Source organism: Sorghum bicolor, chromosome 5 (assembly GCF_000003195.3).
Source record: "Sorghum bicolor cultivar BTx623 chromosome 5, Sorghum_bicolor_NCBIv3, whole genome shotgun sequence".
In the NCBI taxonomy this organism is placed as follows: Eukaryota; Viridiplantae; Streptophyta; class Magnoliopsida; order Poales; family Poaceae; genus Sorghum; species Sorghum bicolor.
The window spans coordinates 64,804,039-64,821,384 of NC_012874.2; the positions used below are offsets into that span (position 1 = coordinate 64,804,039).

Genomic DNA, 17,346 nt, shown 5'->3' on the forward strand with positions numbered 1-17,346 from the left:
AGAGAGATGATTGGCACAGATGGCCAGATTTGAGCTAGGCAAAGAGAATTGGACGGGAAAGTGGTCAGCTGGAGGACTATATATGCGAATAATGTGCAAGATTCTGATATAACTAAGTTGCTACAGGAAATATCTTGGTTACATTGATAACTAAGTTTTTTCTATCTCTTGACGTCGCCGTGGCCTCACTAAGTTCTTCTTCGGCTTCTGTTATATTCTCAATTCCTGTGACAGAAAGTTGACACGCGAATTTTTTTTGGTACGGCGTGCTCAGGTGTTGCCTGATGTGCATGGTGCTCGTCATGTTGGTATTATTGATGAGATCGACAACAGCAGTATTGGCGCATTCAGGTCGAAAAGGCTGACACGGCAAAAGAGGAGGTTTCAGAATCCAACTTATGTTATGAATTGCTCAGGATCAGCAATCGTTTAGAACTCAGAAGTTTCAGAAGAGCAGGATCTGCCATGTAAACGTAATTGTCTCCATGAAAGTTATGTTGGGCCTTAGGTTTCTCAGGCCTCACATACTTGGGCATGGGCCGCCACTATGGTATATGAGTGGGCTAGGAATTTCACATGTCAGCCTAGTACCGTATGAGTTCATCTCCCAAACTTTACTGAAATCACTTTATTCCTTTGTGATGAGTTAGACCGTGGCTAGGAATTTCACATGTCAGCCTAGTACCGTATGAGTTCATCTCCCAAACTTTACTGAAATCACTTTATTCCTTTGTGATGAGTTAGACCGTGGTGAATTAATCCATACATTTCATAAACCAAAACGCACAAAAAAAATGAAAGTTAAGAACATGACGAACGAATCATTTTTTTTTCGAAACAAATGCACCAATATATATGCCGTGAAGCATCACAAGGCCTCTAGAAACCTCAGCTTTACTGGCCTCTTCTCTCTTGGAACATAGCCTCTCTTTTTTCCTTGCAAACGACAGCACGCGGACGAAATCAGAAGTTCAGAATATGGATGATTTAGCACCAATTTGCGACAGTGAACACAAAATTCTCCGGCAATAATCTTTTTGTGCACTGCCACATTTTTGTTATTGGTGTGGACAAGGGTAAATCTACATGTAATCATTGGGGTCGCCTGACCCAAATAACTTTTTGCAAACTCACTTAAAAGTTCTTTTATCCACCTGCAAACTACTCGTTCAAATATAGAATTGACACGTCCTAGATTCACTGCTACACGATCGGTCTTTAGTCCCGGTCGAGAAGGGGCTTTAGCTCCAGATCTGAAGCCGGGACTATGCTTCCTCCCCCCCCCCCCCTCCCCGCCCCCTCTTTAGTCCTGGCGCACGGCACCGAGGCTAAAGCCCCGCCTTTAATCCCGGTTGGTATTACCAGCCGGGACTAAAGGATGCTGCCAGCGGTGTCAAGGTACTAAAGGGTCTCCTGTTTTTTCTCTTTTTCTTTTCTTTTCAGTTCTGTTTTTAGTTTTGTTATTTATTTAATAGGTTTTTCAATACGTATTCTTTGCTGCTAATATATATGGCAGTGCACAAAAAAGATTTTCCACATTTTTGCCACTACTCTCATTAATCATACATAATAAAGAAATCGTATATCTATATTCTGGGACGGTAGGAGTAGTATATAAGATGTGTTTTGGGCTAATCCAATAACCAAAAGAAAAACATAAAGAGGACTACGTCTACATCGACGTAGCTGGAAAAAAAATCAATCGAAAAGATTATTTTCAGGTCATGCGACGTTCATTTAACCATTTTCATCACAAACTTGTTTCCTTAGCTTGGAAGTCTCGTGTAGCACGATCAATATATCATTCCTTCTGGACTGAATTAGAGCACGACATCAGTGGAAAATAAGCCAGCACGGTCGAGGCGCCACAGCCGCACGAAACTCTATCCACAAACAAAATATCAGCTGCATGCGTCTGCGTGCAACAACAACAATGCAGCCCAACCAAGCAAAAGCAACCACACACGTAGGCTCTGGCTGCTGCATGCCCCGCAGCCGGCAGCCCCGGTCAATGTTGGCAACTGGCACGTGGAATTCCGAGGCCAGTCAACTATTCGTCGACGCCTTGTCAGATTCGACTATTCGCATCTAGAACGTAGATTTGCATGCAATGCCGATTTCAGCATAGCAAGGGAGGGGCCGGCCACCGCAATGAGAATAATTGAGTTCTCCCGGTGAGGTGGGGTTTTCCTAATGTTTTGGTATTTAAAATTTAATATAAATTTTCTCTACTAAATATCTCCTACTGAGGGGCTAGAGCGACGATTTAGGTAGAGAATCGGGAGGAGAAGGGAGCATGTGGCGGCACCAATTGGGGAGAAATACAGTCTAGAGTTCCCCTCCATTCTCATGGGACGAGCTAAAATTCACATATCTGATGGGCAGATGTGGGACCTTTTTTTTAGCGATAGATCGTTTGCCGATTAAGTATCTTCAGTGACTAACAAGCTAATGGTAAATATAAATACATATACCGACAACTGTGAATTGCTAAATACATATACTCTTGGTTGATAGATCATCCATCAATCGGTACTTTTACTTTTTAGTGTCAGACATCTGACCTTAATGTGGTGTTATGGTGTAGTGAAAACGATTGCGTGAACGAACAATATAATGTACGTGTGAAACAACGAGTTTATGAACATGTGGTCAACCAGCGAGTTAACAATATAACCCGTATTAGAACTAACTGGTACTTTTGTCAAAAAAAAGAACTTAACTGATATTTCACAAAAGAATGATGTAAAATGTCCATGTTAATACAACAAAGACACTAACTAATTGAAAGTCAAATAATTAGTACCAAGCCCATATTAAATATTAAGGGGATATCAGCCATGTTATTGCCACTACTCTTACTAATTATATGTAATAAATAAAGGGTAATGCTATATTTCAGGCGTCTGTTAGACGACAAAGTTCATCCATCAAATCTTCACCCAATGGCTAAGACATGTTCTTCTTTCTCTCAAAGCGTGTGTCCTCGCCCCCGCTATAGTGTGACAGGTTGCACGCTCGCGGTGGCCACCTTATGCCCCTCCTAGTTCCACGGCGACCTCTAGCCATGGAGCTCCCCTAGTTCTACTTGGCTCGGCCGCTTCCACCATAGCCAGGGCACCTAAAATGCATTGCCCTCGTTCCTACCACCCGGTTGGCCTTCCTCCCCCTCCTCCTCCCCCTACCCCAAACCCCCTTCAATACCCACCGGAGATGGAGAAGAAAGAGAGAGAAAGTCAGAGAGAACGAGAGGGCGACGAAGGTACCCGACGTTGGCAAGGTCTCTTAGGTACTTGAGTCGCGGGAGGCGGAAAACTGATTGAGCGCGGGTGAGAACAGGCGCGGGATGCGAGCACAGTCACCTAAACGCGTCTCCTCAATCTTAGGCCCCTAAATGTAGGAAGTGTGATAAATAAATCGTAAACATTCTATATTCTGGGATAACCAAAGTAATATATGATGTGTTTTAATTTGGATTAATCCAATAGCAACCCAAACAAAAACCATAAAGACCACTATATCTTCATGGATATAGCTGAAACGATAAAAATGATTATTTAATGTCATGCGACGTTCATTTTCATCACAAAGTTTTAATCTTTTGAAGTCTCGTGCGGCACGCCGCGAGTTAGAGCAACTCCAACACTTAGCTCCTTTTGTTATAGAGACTATTTTAGAATTTTCATAGCAAAAAATATGCTCCAATAAATATGTGTTATCTGGTTTTATAAAATAAAAAGTTGGCTATCTCTTGATTTTTTGTTCCCATATATAGCTAACCACTGACACCGGCTATCTGATTTTGTGAAATAGCAAAGCTATTGTAGATCTCTTCTTTTCAAAGAAGTTTTTTATTTTATAAAATAGTTACAATGGAATTTAGCTACGGCCCTGTTTAGTTCCCTACCAAAAAAAATTTCCATCCATCCCATCGAATCTTTAGACACATGTATTAAACATTAAATGTAGATAAAAAATAAACTAATTACACAGTTTAGTTGAAAATCGCGAGACGAATCTTTTAAGCCTAGTTACTCCATGATTAGCCTTAAGTAACCTATATGTGCTAATGACAGATTAAATATGCTTAATAAATTTGTCTTGTAGTTTTCTGACGAGCTATGTAATTTGTTTTTTTATTAGTTTCTAAAAACCCCTCCCGTCATCCTTCCGACATATCCGATGTGACACTCAAAAAATTTTCATCTACGATCTAATGAGAGCCTACAGCCGAACTCTTGAAGTTGCTTGTAGAGGTTAGAGCACGACATCGAGGCGCCACAGCCGCCCCAAACTCTATCCAAAAAAAAAAAAAATCTAGATTATCAGCTGCTTTGCATTCCATGCAGATGCAGCCACACGTATTACGTCTCCATTCCGTTGGGCTGCTGCATGTCCCGGTCAATGTTGGCAACTGGCCTCGTGGAATTCCGAGGCATATGCCTGCCTCTGTACGTAAAAGTTGTGTTGGGCCTTCGGCGTCTCAGGCCTCACATACATGGGCATGGGCCGGCCTCTATGCATGGTCTATGAATGGGCTAGGAATTTACCGGTCTCTTCTCTTGGAATTAACAGTCTCTCTCTCTTTTTTCCCCCTCTGCGAACAACAGTACGCCATAGAAATCACAAGTTGAGGCTTAGCACCAGTTTGCAAACGGTGAACACAAAATTTTCTGGCAATGGAATCGTGCTGTACTGTCACGTTTTTTTTGTCATCGCTGTGGATTTGTTTGGTTCGAGCTAGGCTATCCGTTGCCTTTGTGTTCTTTTCCTAGTGCATGACCATGACACCTGTGGGACTCTTGTTTCATCGTGCGATGGATGACCCTGTCATTTGAGAGGGAGGTGGTAACAAATATTCAGGTTATTAATTAGCTAGCGAACTTGTGAACAAATGAGTTAATGAACATGTGAGAACCAAACTATATAACAAATATGGGAACAAATGAGTTAATGGTTGTGTGAACAAACAATATGATCACTTAGGGCGTGTTTAGATCCAAAATCTTTTTGGATTTTGACACTGTAGCACTTTCGTTTGTATTTGACAAACATTGTCCAACTATAAACTAACTAGACTCAATAGATTCGTCTCGCGATTTACAAAGCAAACTGTACAATTAATTATTTTTTTTATCTATATTTAATGCTTCCATGTGCCGCAAGATTCGTTGTGATGTGAAATCTTATAAACTTTGGAATTTTGAAGGGATCTAGACAGACCCTTACTTACATGTGAACCAACGAGTTTACAAACGACGACTTAACAACATAACAGAAATGTGTCGGTCCCATATGAACTGTTATTTTCACAAAATCATGTAAAATATCCAGATTGAAACTACAATTAAAGATCACTGATTAATTGAAAGTCAAATAATTACTGCCAAGTCTCCACATTAACAAATAACAATGAAGAGCACATATGAGCCATATTATAACACTAGTCTTAGTCTCCTTAATTATTAAGTTATTTCTAACTCTTAAACATATCTACATTCTGGACGGATGTAGTAGCACATGATGCTGCGTACGTGCAAACTCTATCCACGCAGCCCGGCCGGCGCCAAACTACATCCACAGAAAATACCAGCTGCGTGTGTGTGCAATGCGTACAACCCAATATACCCAAGCAATGCAACCACACGTCTCCTATCTCCGTTGGGCTACCTGTTGCCCCGGTCAACGTTGGCAACCTGACCGGCTCGTGGAATTCCGAGGCATGTGCCTGCCTCAGTCGACTATACTGTACTAGCCGTCGACGACGCCATGCATTTCCGTTGTCAGATTGAACTTCGAGGAAGCTAGCTAGCTAGGTCGCTCATGCATGCATCTGATCTAGAACGTAGATTTGCATGCATCTAGAAACGTAGTTTTCGCGCAAATTTCGGACGAGAAGAAAAGTCTGTCAGTCGTGTCCTGCTCTCTCGATCGGCAACCTGTGTATCTATATTATATAATGCCCATATCTCGCTCGTCCAAGTAAGCAGCTACATACATACATACGTCCTCCATTAGCAGCAGCAAAAGCTAGCAACAAGAATCAGAGTAACCTGATCAAACATCTCAGCCATGGCGGGGATGACAGCAGTCGGCAAGAAGCTGGCCCTTGCGGCGGCGCTGCTGTGCGCGGCGGCGGCCATGGCGGCGGCGCAGCAGGCGTCCGGCGTGCGCGCCACGTACAACTACTACAACCCGGCGCAGAACAACTGGAACCTAGCTGGGACGTACTGCGCCACGTGGGACGCCAGCAAGCCGCTGTCGTGGCGCAGCAAGTACGGCTGGACCGCCTTCTGCGGGCCCGCCGGTCCCACTGGACAGGCCTCATGCGGGCAGTGTCTCCTGGTAAGCTCAAGCTGAAACCTCTGTCAGTAAGACTGCTATAGCAAGAGTTGTTACCTGCATTAATTAATCTAGCTAGTTACCGTGAATTAGTTCACCTTTCGTTCAAAAACTTTTTAAGATTTCTCGTCACATCAAATCTTATATGGTATATGCCAGGAACGTCCTAGAGCTCGTGCAGGCTGTGCGACCGAACTGGGCTCCTAAAATTTATGGGCTCCAAAATTTACTAAAGTATTCTAAGTATATATAATAATTTTAGGTTTATTTTAATTAGTAAATTAGTCACAGAGACTCAATAAACGTGGCCTGCTACTTCCTTAGAGATAAAGCACATTGAGTCCATGATCATGAGTTAGAAAAGTCTAAGTTCAGAAATTCTTCTTGACATAAGTTTGTAACCCTTCGTGAGTTTGTGGCTTCGTCCCTTGGACTTGTTCCTTGTCCTTGGTGTTGTTCTTCACTCAAGAGTCGAGACCTAGTAGCAATCCTAGACGACTGGACCTAAATTAGGACACTAAACGGAGATCATTGCCTGGTATAAATTCCATGCACAATTCCTATTTTATTTAGTTAATCTTTTATACATTGTCTTTGTAATATATTGATATTTGATATTATCTTTTTAGATTTTGACAATAGATTTTAGACCTCCACTTGTTATTTTGAACTGGGCCTCATTTGCTCGGGACGCCGCTGGCACATACATGGAACTTTAAATATAAATAAAAAACCAATTATACAGTTTGTCTGTAATTTACGAGATGATTTTTTAAACCTAATTATTTTATAGTTAGACAATAATTATCAAAAAAACAAACGAAAAATGCTATAGTGTCAGGATCCAAACCAGGCTTTAGTGCCGATTGTTACTCATGGATTATTGATGCTTTCCGCACATGTACCTACAGGTGACGAACTCGGCGACGGGGGCGTCGCTGACGGTGAGGATCGTGGACCAGTGCAGCAACGGCGGGCTGGACCTGGACTACGACACGGCGTTCAAGCCGCTGGACACCAACGGTGCGGGCCTCAATGCTGGCCACCTCACCGTCAGCTACCAGTTCGTCAACTGCGGCGACAACTGATGCTGTCATGAACATGATTCTTCCAAGAATTAATTATATGTATGTATGTGATTCCACACGTTACCTGTCAATAAGTGGGCGTCTAGTTGCAACCATTGCTATTGAATCATGCGTGTCTGAGTTGTACACCATAAAACATATATACGCAAAGTGGAATAAAAACTGAGTTACGTGAGTACTTGACTACTCGTGTAAGGGCATGTCTCAAGAAATGCAAAACACCTCAAGGTGAACGAATGGACTGTTGCGTATCTTCGGTGGATTCTATAGTCCTCACGCTGGAGCCCTCTCCGTGCATATATGTAAAAATAAGCGAACTTTTTCAATTTAAATCTTTGATATTTGGCTTTAGGTTCCATCCATCTAATTTGGGTATTTCATCTGAGCTACTAAGCGCTAATTTTTCACGGTGTGTATTATCAGGGGCGGATCTGCACCCCGGGCTAGGATGCTTGCAGCCCGGGGTATGGTGCAAAATTGCTAAGAACACCTCTTCATCTCCAGCCCAAAATAGTTTAGAGTCCAGGTGTTCAGCCCTACCCGGTACTAATCTGCCATAGAATTTCTAGAGTTCTCTTAATATTTAGCCCTCCCTCTTGAATCGTTTCTGGATCCGCCATTGTGTATCATATATCTGCTTACTAGACTTACTTATTATTAGGTGAAGCTACCCATTGATACTAATCTTTGTAGTGGCAAACAAGAAAATTAGAATATAAACTATTTTAAGGCCTTGTTTAGTTCGTAAAAATTTTCAAGATTTCCCGTCACATCAAATCTTTGGTCGCATGCATGGAGCATTAAATATAGATGAAAATAAAAACTAATTGCACAGTTTACCTGTAATTTGTGAGATGAATCTTACGAGCCTAATTACTCCGTGATTGGACAATGTTTGTCAAATAAAAACGAAAGTACTACAGTAGCCAAAAACCAAAGTTTTTGCGAACTAAACAAGGCCTAAATGTTCCTCAATGCCAAACGACACTTTAAACTCCACCTCATCTCCTTAGCTTTCATGTTACAAACTGGTTGAAATATATAATTAGGGGCATAAAACCATAAAAGCTCAATCAATATATCCATGATTATGATGACCTTACTAAGTAATGTAACTGCAAAACACATGCGTTGGCCATAATATCATTAATCATAAAACCAATAATAAGGGCCCAGATGCTTTCAATATAATTTGAAAAACGAAGAAATTTTCAACTTGAGAGCTAAGCATCCATCTAAAAAATCACCAATCCACTCCACCGTTATTTGCTAGATGAAATCCCAACTTCATGTGACCATTATAGATCATGCTTCCTTCCTGCTAGTAGATCACTGCTACAATAGTTTCATCACCGCTGAGCTTCAACCCCACACCATTATTGGTTTCGCTCACCTTAATTTCTATGGCAGCTATACTTTAGTTAAGATCAACAGACCAAATAGACCATAAATCCTACACAAATTAGAATTGCATGGAACTTATACTTTTATAGGGGAGTTTAAAATGCACAAAAGTTTTGGCCCATTTTTCAATATGTGGGGAAATTTCGTACATCCTATGAATATGCCATGTGAATAGGAATGCATATAAAGAAGGAATAAAATTATATGAGACAGTGTCGCACCGTGCTTGCTGTGCGACGCCTCTCCAAGGGGTAGCGCGCGTCCATTCAAACAACGCAATGTATCAAGAGGACTTGCATATTGCTTATCAGCGGGCCCCACATGCCATACACACGTCGCACGAAGTGTCCTTGTGCGAGACTACTGCATAAAATTATTTTCCTATAAAGAACACCTACGCACATGGACGAGTCCAGTAATTGATGCACGTTTCTACAGCTTGGGATGGTCATCAGTCGTTGTCTCCTGGATCCAAATAGACGGCAAAGACGCGGTCAAGATTTGTGAGCTAGCCACAGCCCAGAGTAGCTGCCTCACATCTGGTGGATCTTGATGCAAGTCACAGACACAGCATAGTTACGTTAGTACGTAATCTGTCCTCTGGAGTCCAAACGCATGGTGTTTGCAAGCAAATACTCCGTCACAACATGCATGTGAAAGCTGGGACGGCGAACACGGGTGTTTGGATGACATGGAATAATAATTAATAACTAAGTAGTTGCTAAAATTTAGCCCTTTAGGATTCAGGATCCAAACAGAAGAACTAATGCAAGAGCTAAACTTTAGCCAAAGTCCCAACTAGTTAGCTCACTAGTCTATAGAATCTAACTACACTACTACAGATCTGACTTTCAGTGCCGGCACATAGTGTCAATTGCTAATAATGAACCAGCAGTGATAACTCTTCACTGTCGGTTCTTAGCTTCAACAATAGAAAATGGTTGAGGGTCTCCAAAAACTGACAGTGAAGATCTATATTTCTACCGGTTCGTGGCAACAATAATATATCACTGTTGTTATGAAATGAACCAACAGTGGTGTTGTGGTGTCACTGCCGGTTTTTGGCTTCAAACGGCACTAATAGACCACAATACAAAAACACCAAGCTCCTCCTCCCTCTCTCCTATCTCAAGCACACTCATCCATCAGAGGCACGTTTTCCCCACTCCCTTCATTGTTGTGGCTGTTCTTCACCAAAATGTTGAATGAAGGTCATGGATTTTCAAGCATGGGCCTGATTCTCATTCTAGTTTTTTCTCCATTTTAGATAGCACTTTTCAATTGGATCTCAAGAAAGGCGTTCAAATTGTGGTGAATCCATCTTCCAAAAGTTTGGTGTCCATGAACCCAATTAATTCATTCCTATCAAATATTGACATGCTGGTTTTGATGATTGTTAGTATGCTTTAATTTGTTCAATAGGACTACTACCAATTTCTATTTTAATGAGCAAATCCGTGTGACACCTATCAACCTATTATTTGGAGCTACATTGTTGTTCATGATTAAGTCTCCAATTTTATTTTTTAATTAGTCTCTCCAATTTATTTCCGTATAATTATTCTGCCCATTTTTATGTGGCATGAAGTAGAAATATTTTTTGTGCTAAGATGGCTCGAAGGTGGATGTGTGGCAGTGGCGAAGCCAGAAGATTTCAGGAGCCCGAGCAATTCTCATTAAACAAAAATATTTAACTATAAAATACAAAATTTTATATAAATATAAAGAAGATTTCTTTTGTATTTTGACGAGGAGCCCGGCCGGCCGCCCGGGGTGGCCGGGCGGTGGCTCCGCCAGTGATATGTGGTCTTGCATCTATGGACACGCGGTACTTGATGGGCGAACTTCATCACGACCACCATATGCCTTCTCCAGACTCACTTATATGATCTTCATGCCACATTTTAGTACCACCAAATGGGAAAATTAGAATATAAACTTCTAAATGTCTATCAACGCCAAACGCCAAACGACAGTCTCAACTAGCTCATTTTTAGCTTTCACTCATATCATTTGAAAACTGATTGAAATCGGGGCATAAAACCCCATAGGAGCCCAATCATGCATAATTCACTTATCTCTCACATAGAGTTTTTTGGTTTTTGTGTCTAAGGCACTGGCTATAAACTTATAGCACATTTCTCTCATTTCTTCTCTCTCTCATATCTACCTGTTTACATCACGTTATATGCTTCTAATTATATAAGTTTTGGCTCTTTCTTCAATGCGAGGGAAAATTTCGTACATCCTGTCAACATGCCATGTGAGACCTTGTTTAGTTCATCCTAAAACCCAAAAACTTTTCAAGATTCCCCATCATATCAAATTTTACGGCACATATATGAAACTTTAAATATAGATAAAAATAATTAATTACACAATTTACCTGTAATTTACAAGATAAATTTGTAAGCCTAATTAATCTATAGTTGGACAATAATTGACAAATAAAAATAAAAATACTACGGTACGCAAGAATAAGGCATTGTTTAGTTCACCCTAAAAACCAAAAAGTTTTCAAGATTCCCCATCACATCGAATCTTGTGGCACATGCATGAAACATTAAATATAGACGAAAACAAAAACTAATTACACAGTTTAACTGTAAATCACGAGACGAATTTTTTGATCATAGTTAGTCCATGATTAGATAATATTTGTCACAAACAAACGGAAGTGCTACAGTACCGAAAATTTTTCACTTTTCGGAATTAAACAAGGCCTAAGTACGCATGCAAAGAACACGTACGCACATGCACGGGTCCAGCAGTTAATGCACGTTCTTGATTTCGTCAAAAAAAAAAAATGCACGTTCTTGCAGCCAGGAACGGTCATCAGTTATCTCTCCTCGATCCAAATAGACGGCGAAGAGTGTCAAGATTTGTGCGCTGGCCACAGCCCACAGTAGCTGCCTCACATCTAGTGATGATCCGGTGGTACGCTGTTTCCATTCAAGCATGAACATATATACTCCGTCATCAGGCTGTCTCCAACAAAAGAGACCTAAAATAGATACTCATTCTATGTTATAGGTCATGCACAGTAAAATAAATAACACCTTAAATCTCTCCTCCTCCAACAGCTACCACAATTAGAACAGCCACCACCCCGGCCGCAACCATGGGGCGGTGCAAAGCTGGCGGGCAGTAGCTGCTGGATCCTCCGCTGGCCTATCGGACAGGGCAAGCAGCTCTCCAGACCCATGCGTATCGGCGGTAGCCGGAGCTGGTGCATCTGGTACCTCCGCGTCCTCAGCGCCGCCAAGAACAGAGACCGCCGCCACCGCGCAGTGCGTCTGGGAGCGCGCCGTCGCGGCGTGTCCTCGCCCGAGCAAGAGGCACAGTCGTTCCACTCCAGCTGCATGGAGACGCAAAGACACCGAAGAGGACGCATATTTGCGTTCCACAGCGACTACGATGCAAAATAGGTTGTAGGTTTGGGTAGTCGGTTGGAGGATGTTTTTTTACTACTAAAACACTGTGCAAGAGGCATTTTGGGTACGACGCCACTATTTCACGAACGTTCAGCAGAAACGAAATCAGCGGTCAATTTCCGACAACAATTTTCTTTCCTTTTTTGAAAAGTGTATATGTTTCTTTTTATTTTTAGACAGAACAATAATAGTTTCTCTTTCTCTTTTAAGGCATTCGATTCTTTTTTCACTTTCTTTTGCTAGATCACATGTCCTTTAATTTTTTTTATATTTTTTTAAGAAGCATGTGCTCATAACTTATAAAACAGGATTAAAAAGCATAATGTTCACGATAAACTTAACAGTACTAACTTAGCAGTGTTTCTAGACAACATAAGTTCGAGGAATAACTCAACATTGCTAACTTAGTCGTTCTCAAAAAAGTTATACTATATAACTTATGTACATAAGTTTACTCCCACTAAGACATATTGATTTTTCTAAATTGAATTTACTATGTATCTAGACACAACTATATATGTATATACATAACAAAATCAATATATTTAGAAATATCAAAATATTTTATAATTTGGAATAGAGGGAGACATAATTTACACAATACAACTTATGTATATAAGTTACACAACTAATACGCTAGTGTATATAGAAAGTTACACAGTTATTATACACAAACAAAAGTTATACAATACAACTTAGCATAATAGGTTAGCAACATAACTTAGCAGAATAAATTAGCAATATAACTTATATGTTATAAGTTAATATAAATAAATTGCTACTAGAAAAATAAAAATCTTCCAAACATACAGAAAATGGGGTCTAGTTTTGTTCGTCTCGTCACGTTGAACACAACGGTGTAGACAGAATTAAAAATAGATACATCATTTAAAAGTTATAGTAATTTGAAATAAATGTTTTGCTTGTTTCATAATGACGTCAAGCACAAAGAGAAGTAGGAAGAAGGGGAAGGAGGGTGGGCGACCGACATGTATCATTCGCTGGATATCGTTCGCTAGATTCCAAACTACTGAACGACCGTAAGAATGGAATTGTGTTTTGGGTATGGGTCTTATTTTGCCTATCTTGTTGGAGACAGTCTCACATGCATACAATCTAGCTGGGACGGCGAAAGGTCGTTTTGAGTCGGCGCCCGATGCTGGCTAGTGGCGATGTGGGCAGTGGCAGACACCGTACACGCATGCATGCAAAGCGACGGTTCATCTCAGCGGCAATTTGGAAGCTCGCGCGCATAGGTCGTCACGTCGTCGTTGGAACATGTCCATCGATCGACGTACGAGAAACCTAGCTAGCTAGCTAGCTAGCTTTGGATAAGGCCTGCTGATCGAGGCTAGCTAGCCGCGCTAGCTAGTCTCATGAACGACACCTGCGAAATGGATGGACATGCATGCATGCTCTTCTAGCAGGGTAACGTATACACGTACGTAAGGTATTACAGATCGAGCACAGACGACGCCGTTCGCGTTCGATCGGCTCTACAGGATATGGCGTACTACGTGTTGGACGCCCAGAGTTTGCTCGCCTGCAAAGCTCATGCAGGAGTCCACATTGTCCGGCTCCCTCTATATATACAAAGTCCCTGATCGATCCATCAGCTATATATTATATAAGATCCATACCACCACCATAACTTGAACGCACACCAGCGCGCGTGTGCCACTACTTCGTTGCGGTGTAAGCTATAGCCATGGCAGCGGCGGCGATGATGATCACCGGCGCGCGGGCGTTCACGGTGGCCGCCCTCCTCTGCGCCGCCGCGGCGGCGGCGGCCATGGCGCAGCAGGCGTCCAACGTCCGCGCCACGTACCACCTGTACAACCCACAGCAGAACAACTGGAACCTCAACGCCGTCAGCGCCTACTGCGCCACCTGGGACGCCGGCAAGCCGGCGTCGTGGCGGCAGCAGTACGGCTGGACCGCCTTCTGCGGGCCCTCGGGACCCACAGGCCAGGCCGCCTGTGGCCGATGTATCCGGGTACGTAGGACGAAGATGAGATGCTCCGATCCTACTACTGATCGATTCTTCTTCTTCTTCTTCTTCTTCAAGCGCCGGCGGCCTATGGTTCATTCTTTCCTATGGATTACGCAGGTGACGAACCGCGGGACGGGTGCGTCGACGACGGCGAGGATCGTGGACCAGTGCAGCAATGGCGGCCTCGACCTCGACTTCGAGACGGTGTTTAAGAAGATCGACACCGACGGCCGCGGCTACCAGATGGGTCACCTCGACGTCGACTACCAGTTCGTAGGCTGCTGAGATCCGGCGGCGCGACATGAGGAGCGTATCAGATCGATCGAGAGGTGTGGTGTTGTGGAATAAGAATAAGATGCAGCTGGAGGATGCAAACTCTTACAAAAACAGTACTAAATAAATGAAACTTCACCATAAATAATGTATGTTTTTTAATACATAAAAATACATAACAGATTCTTCAACTCGAGCGGGAATTTGGTTTATCGCAAACTATAAACTTTTGTACAGTTGTTAACACTAATTAGGCCACACTAATAAGAGCATATACAGCGTAGCGTTTCTAGCCGTTTGTAAGTCAGTGTATCTTGAAAAAAGGATCCTAACTACACTACTGCTGGCCGGCCCTTTGCCGAGTGCTTGGGACACTGGCCAAAGGAGTCTTGGCGGACAAATATTCGGCAAAGGCTCATTTACCGAGTGTTGAAGGCGGACACTCGACAAACACTTTGTCGAGTGCTAGGGTGGCACTCGGCAAAGAAAAGCCATCGCGACGGCCTTGGCCACGTTAACGGTCACCTTTGCCGAGTGTCGCCATCCGGCTCTCGGCAAAGACTTTTTAAATTTTCTTTTTCATACAAAATTTATTTGTCGAGTGTCGCCATTTGGCACTCGGATTGGGAGATCGGGCAAGAAAATCCTAGTACCTCGAAGCACAGGAGAAGAAGAGGCTGAGTCCAAGCGAAAGAAGACCTCCCAGCGACCACCAACACCTCCCATGCTTCCTCCTTGGCTTGGGAAAGCACTCCTCAAAGGGATTTGAAAATGGATAGAGGAGGGAAGGAGATCGGGGAAGGGCAAGCACCAACGGCAGCACCGGTTGTGGTGGAAAGGAAAACGGGGGGAGTAGGCACGTGGACTGAGAAAGAGATAAGGTCAAAGAAGGGGCCCGAGGGTGACTTATATACCGCAGTCAAAAACAACTACCTGTATTACCAGTTTGGGCAACCGGTACCATCGGTGGCTGAGAAGCGCAGATTGCGGTTTGGCATGAAAATGAACTACCGGTGGTATCGGGGTTTTACCGGCACTACAGTTCAGGACCGGTACTACCGATCATAACCATCGGTACTACTGGTGGTTCAAATATCAGCCAAAGAAAAAGTGTGCCTTTGTCAAGTGCCAAGGACCGACACTCGGCAAAGACTGAGCCTTTGCCGAGTGCTAACGTCCAACACTCGGCAAAATAGTGATCTTGGGTGCCGCCGTTAGCGGGAAGACCTTTATCGGTAGGCCCTTTTTGTCGAGTGTTCGACAGTCGGCAAATATCTTCTTTTTGCCAAGTGCCTTCCTTTACCGAGGGTCAGACCCTCGGCAAACCCTTGTTTGCCGAGTGTCTCCTTTGCCACGAGCAGGAACTCGGCAAACTAGCTCTTTGCCGAGTTCCCGCCTTTTGGCACTCAACAAAGAGGCGAGCACTCGACAAAGCGTGTGTCTACCGTAGTGCTAGTAAGGGCATGGTTGTCGATCGCTCCACAACCTACCTTGCCCATCGGATGACCAATACTGCCCACTCGACGCGGCCCATATGGCCTAAGGTAATTGAGCATGGAGATTCCCCAAAACCCTAACCTATGCATCGCTAGCATTAGCAACGCATGCGTCCCTCTCTAACGAAAGCAACTGTCTCCCCTTCGTCTACTAGATTTTCTATTTGATCTATTTTTGAATGATGATTTACATTTTTTCTTATTTTTATGTGAAATTATTCAAAATTTATGTCGATTATGCCAACATGGATTATGCTATTTTTTGCTTATTCTGAATGCTGAATTTCATCTCAAGTTGTGGTAGTTTTTGCTTTACCTTAATGTTGAATTTGGATAGGCAAAGATTGAACCACAAATATAATATGTCCTTTTGAATGAATTACGTGAACCATTAATATTCAAATGACATAGTCAACCTGCAGAATTTCCTTATAGAAAATGAAGATTGACACCCATCTTTTAAGAAAAGCTCTTCTGAAATAAGTTGTTCCAAACATGGCCTGAAATAGAAAGGTACACCATTGATTAGAAGAACTAATTGAAGGAATGGTTCAGAGTGAAAAGATGTGAACCCCCCCCACCCTCACCCCCACCCACCCACAAACACACACACACACAAAAGGTGTGGCGTCTAAAAATATTCAGCTACTTATTTCCCATGTATCAATATGTACGCTTTTGACCTTTGGTCCCAAGTCATCGTTGAATTAGTTTTCCTAAAATCCCAATCACATGCTCAAAATTTGGTAATAAGGAGAAAGTTTCTCCATAGTTAAGGGAAGGTTTCATGCATCATTTACAATATCCCCTAGCTCATTTGTCCAAGATTGCTAAAATACCTTATATTTCAAGACGAGGAAGAAACATTTATAATGTAAAATAATAAGCACTATTAGATTAATTATAAGTTTATTATGAATATATTTTTGTAATAAACTGATTTGGAGATATAAATGTGAAGATTATTTACTTCAAGTAATTTGGTCAAATTTAAACTACTTTACATATACGATTAACATAGTTTGCATTTTTTATGGCCTTGTTTAGTTCACATAAAACCAAAACAAATTTCAAGATTCCCCGTGACACATATATAGAACATTAAATATAGTTAAAAAGATAACTAATTGCACGGTTTGTCTGTAATTTGCTAGACGAATCTTTTGAGCCTAGTTAGTCTATGGTTGGATAATAATTACCAAATACAAACGAAAATGTTACAGTATCCAAAAAAACTTTTCGTCTTCTCAACTAAGGCCTCACGATTTAGAAGCAAATTGTATAATTAGTTTTTATTTTTAACTATATTTAATGCT

The 17,346-nt window shown here is 42.1% G+C and overlaps 2 protein-coding genes across 2 annotated transcripts; both read left to right on the top strand.

The window, feature by feature from the left end:
- On the top strand, positions 5,978–7,667 carry LOC8071988 (barwin). The gene is made up of 2 exons (XM_002449725.2): positions 5,978–6,345; positions 7,254–7,667. The coding sequence occupies exons 1-2, from the start codon at positions 6,073–6,075 to the stop codon at positions 7,428–7,430; spliced, it is 450 nt and encodes a 149-aa protein (XP_002449770.1). The 5' UTR covers positions 5,978–6,072; the 3' UTR covers positions 7,431–7,667.
- Positions 13,901–14,730, top strand: LOC8062681 (barwin). Its single transcript, XM_002449726.2, has 2 exons — positions 13,901–14,264; positions 14,379–14,730. The coding sequence occupies exons 1-2, from the start codon at positions 13,977–13,979 to the stop codon at positions 14,544–14,546; spliced, it is 456 nt and encodes a 151-aa protein (XP_002449771.1). The 5' UTR covers positions 13,901–13,976; the 3' UTR covers positions 14,547–14,730.

Bases quoted from the DNA above. Each gene is read 5' to 3' on its own strand.
- LOC8071988 (XM_002449725.2), top strand. From the start codon at position 6,073: ATGGCGGGGATGACAGCAGTCGGCAAGAAGCTGGCCCTTGCGGCGGCG. The intron at 6,346-7,253 runs GTAAGCTCAAGC...ATGTACCTACAG, and splicing joins CATGCGGGCAGTGTCTCCTG to GTGACGAACTCGGCGACGGG.
- LOC8062681 (XM_002449726.2), top strand. From the start codon at position 13,977: ATGGCAGCGGCGGCGATGATGATCACCGGCGCGCGGGCGTTCACGGTG. The intron at 14,265-14,378 runs GTACGTAGGACG...TGGATTACGCAG, and splicing joins CCTGTGGCCGATGTATCCGG to GTGACGAACCGCGGGACGGG.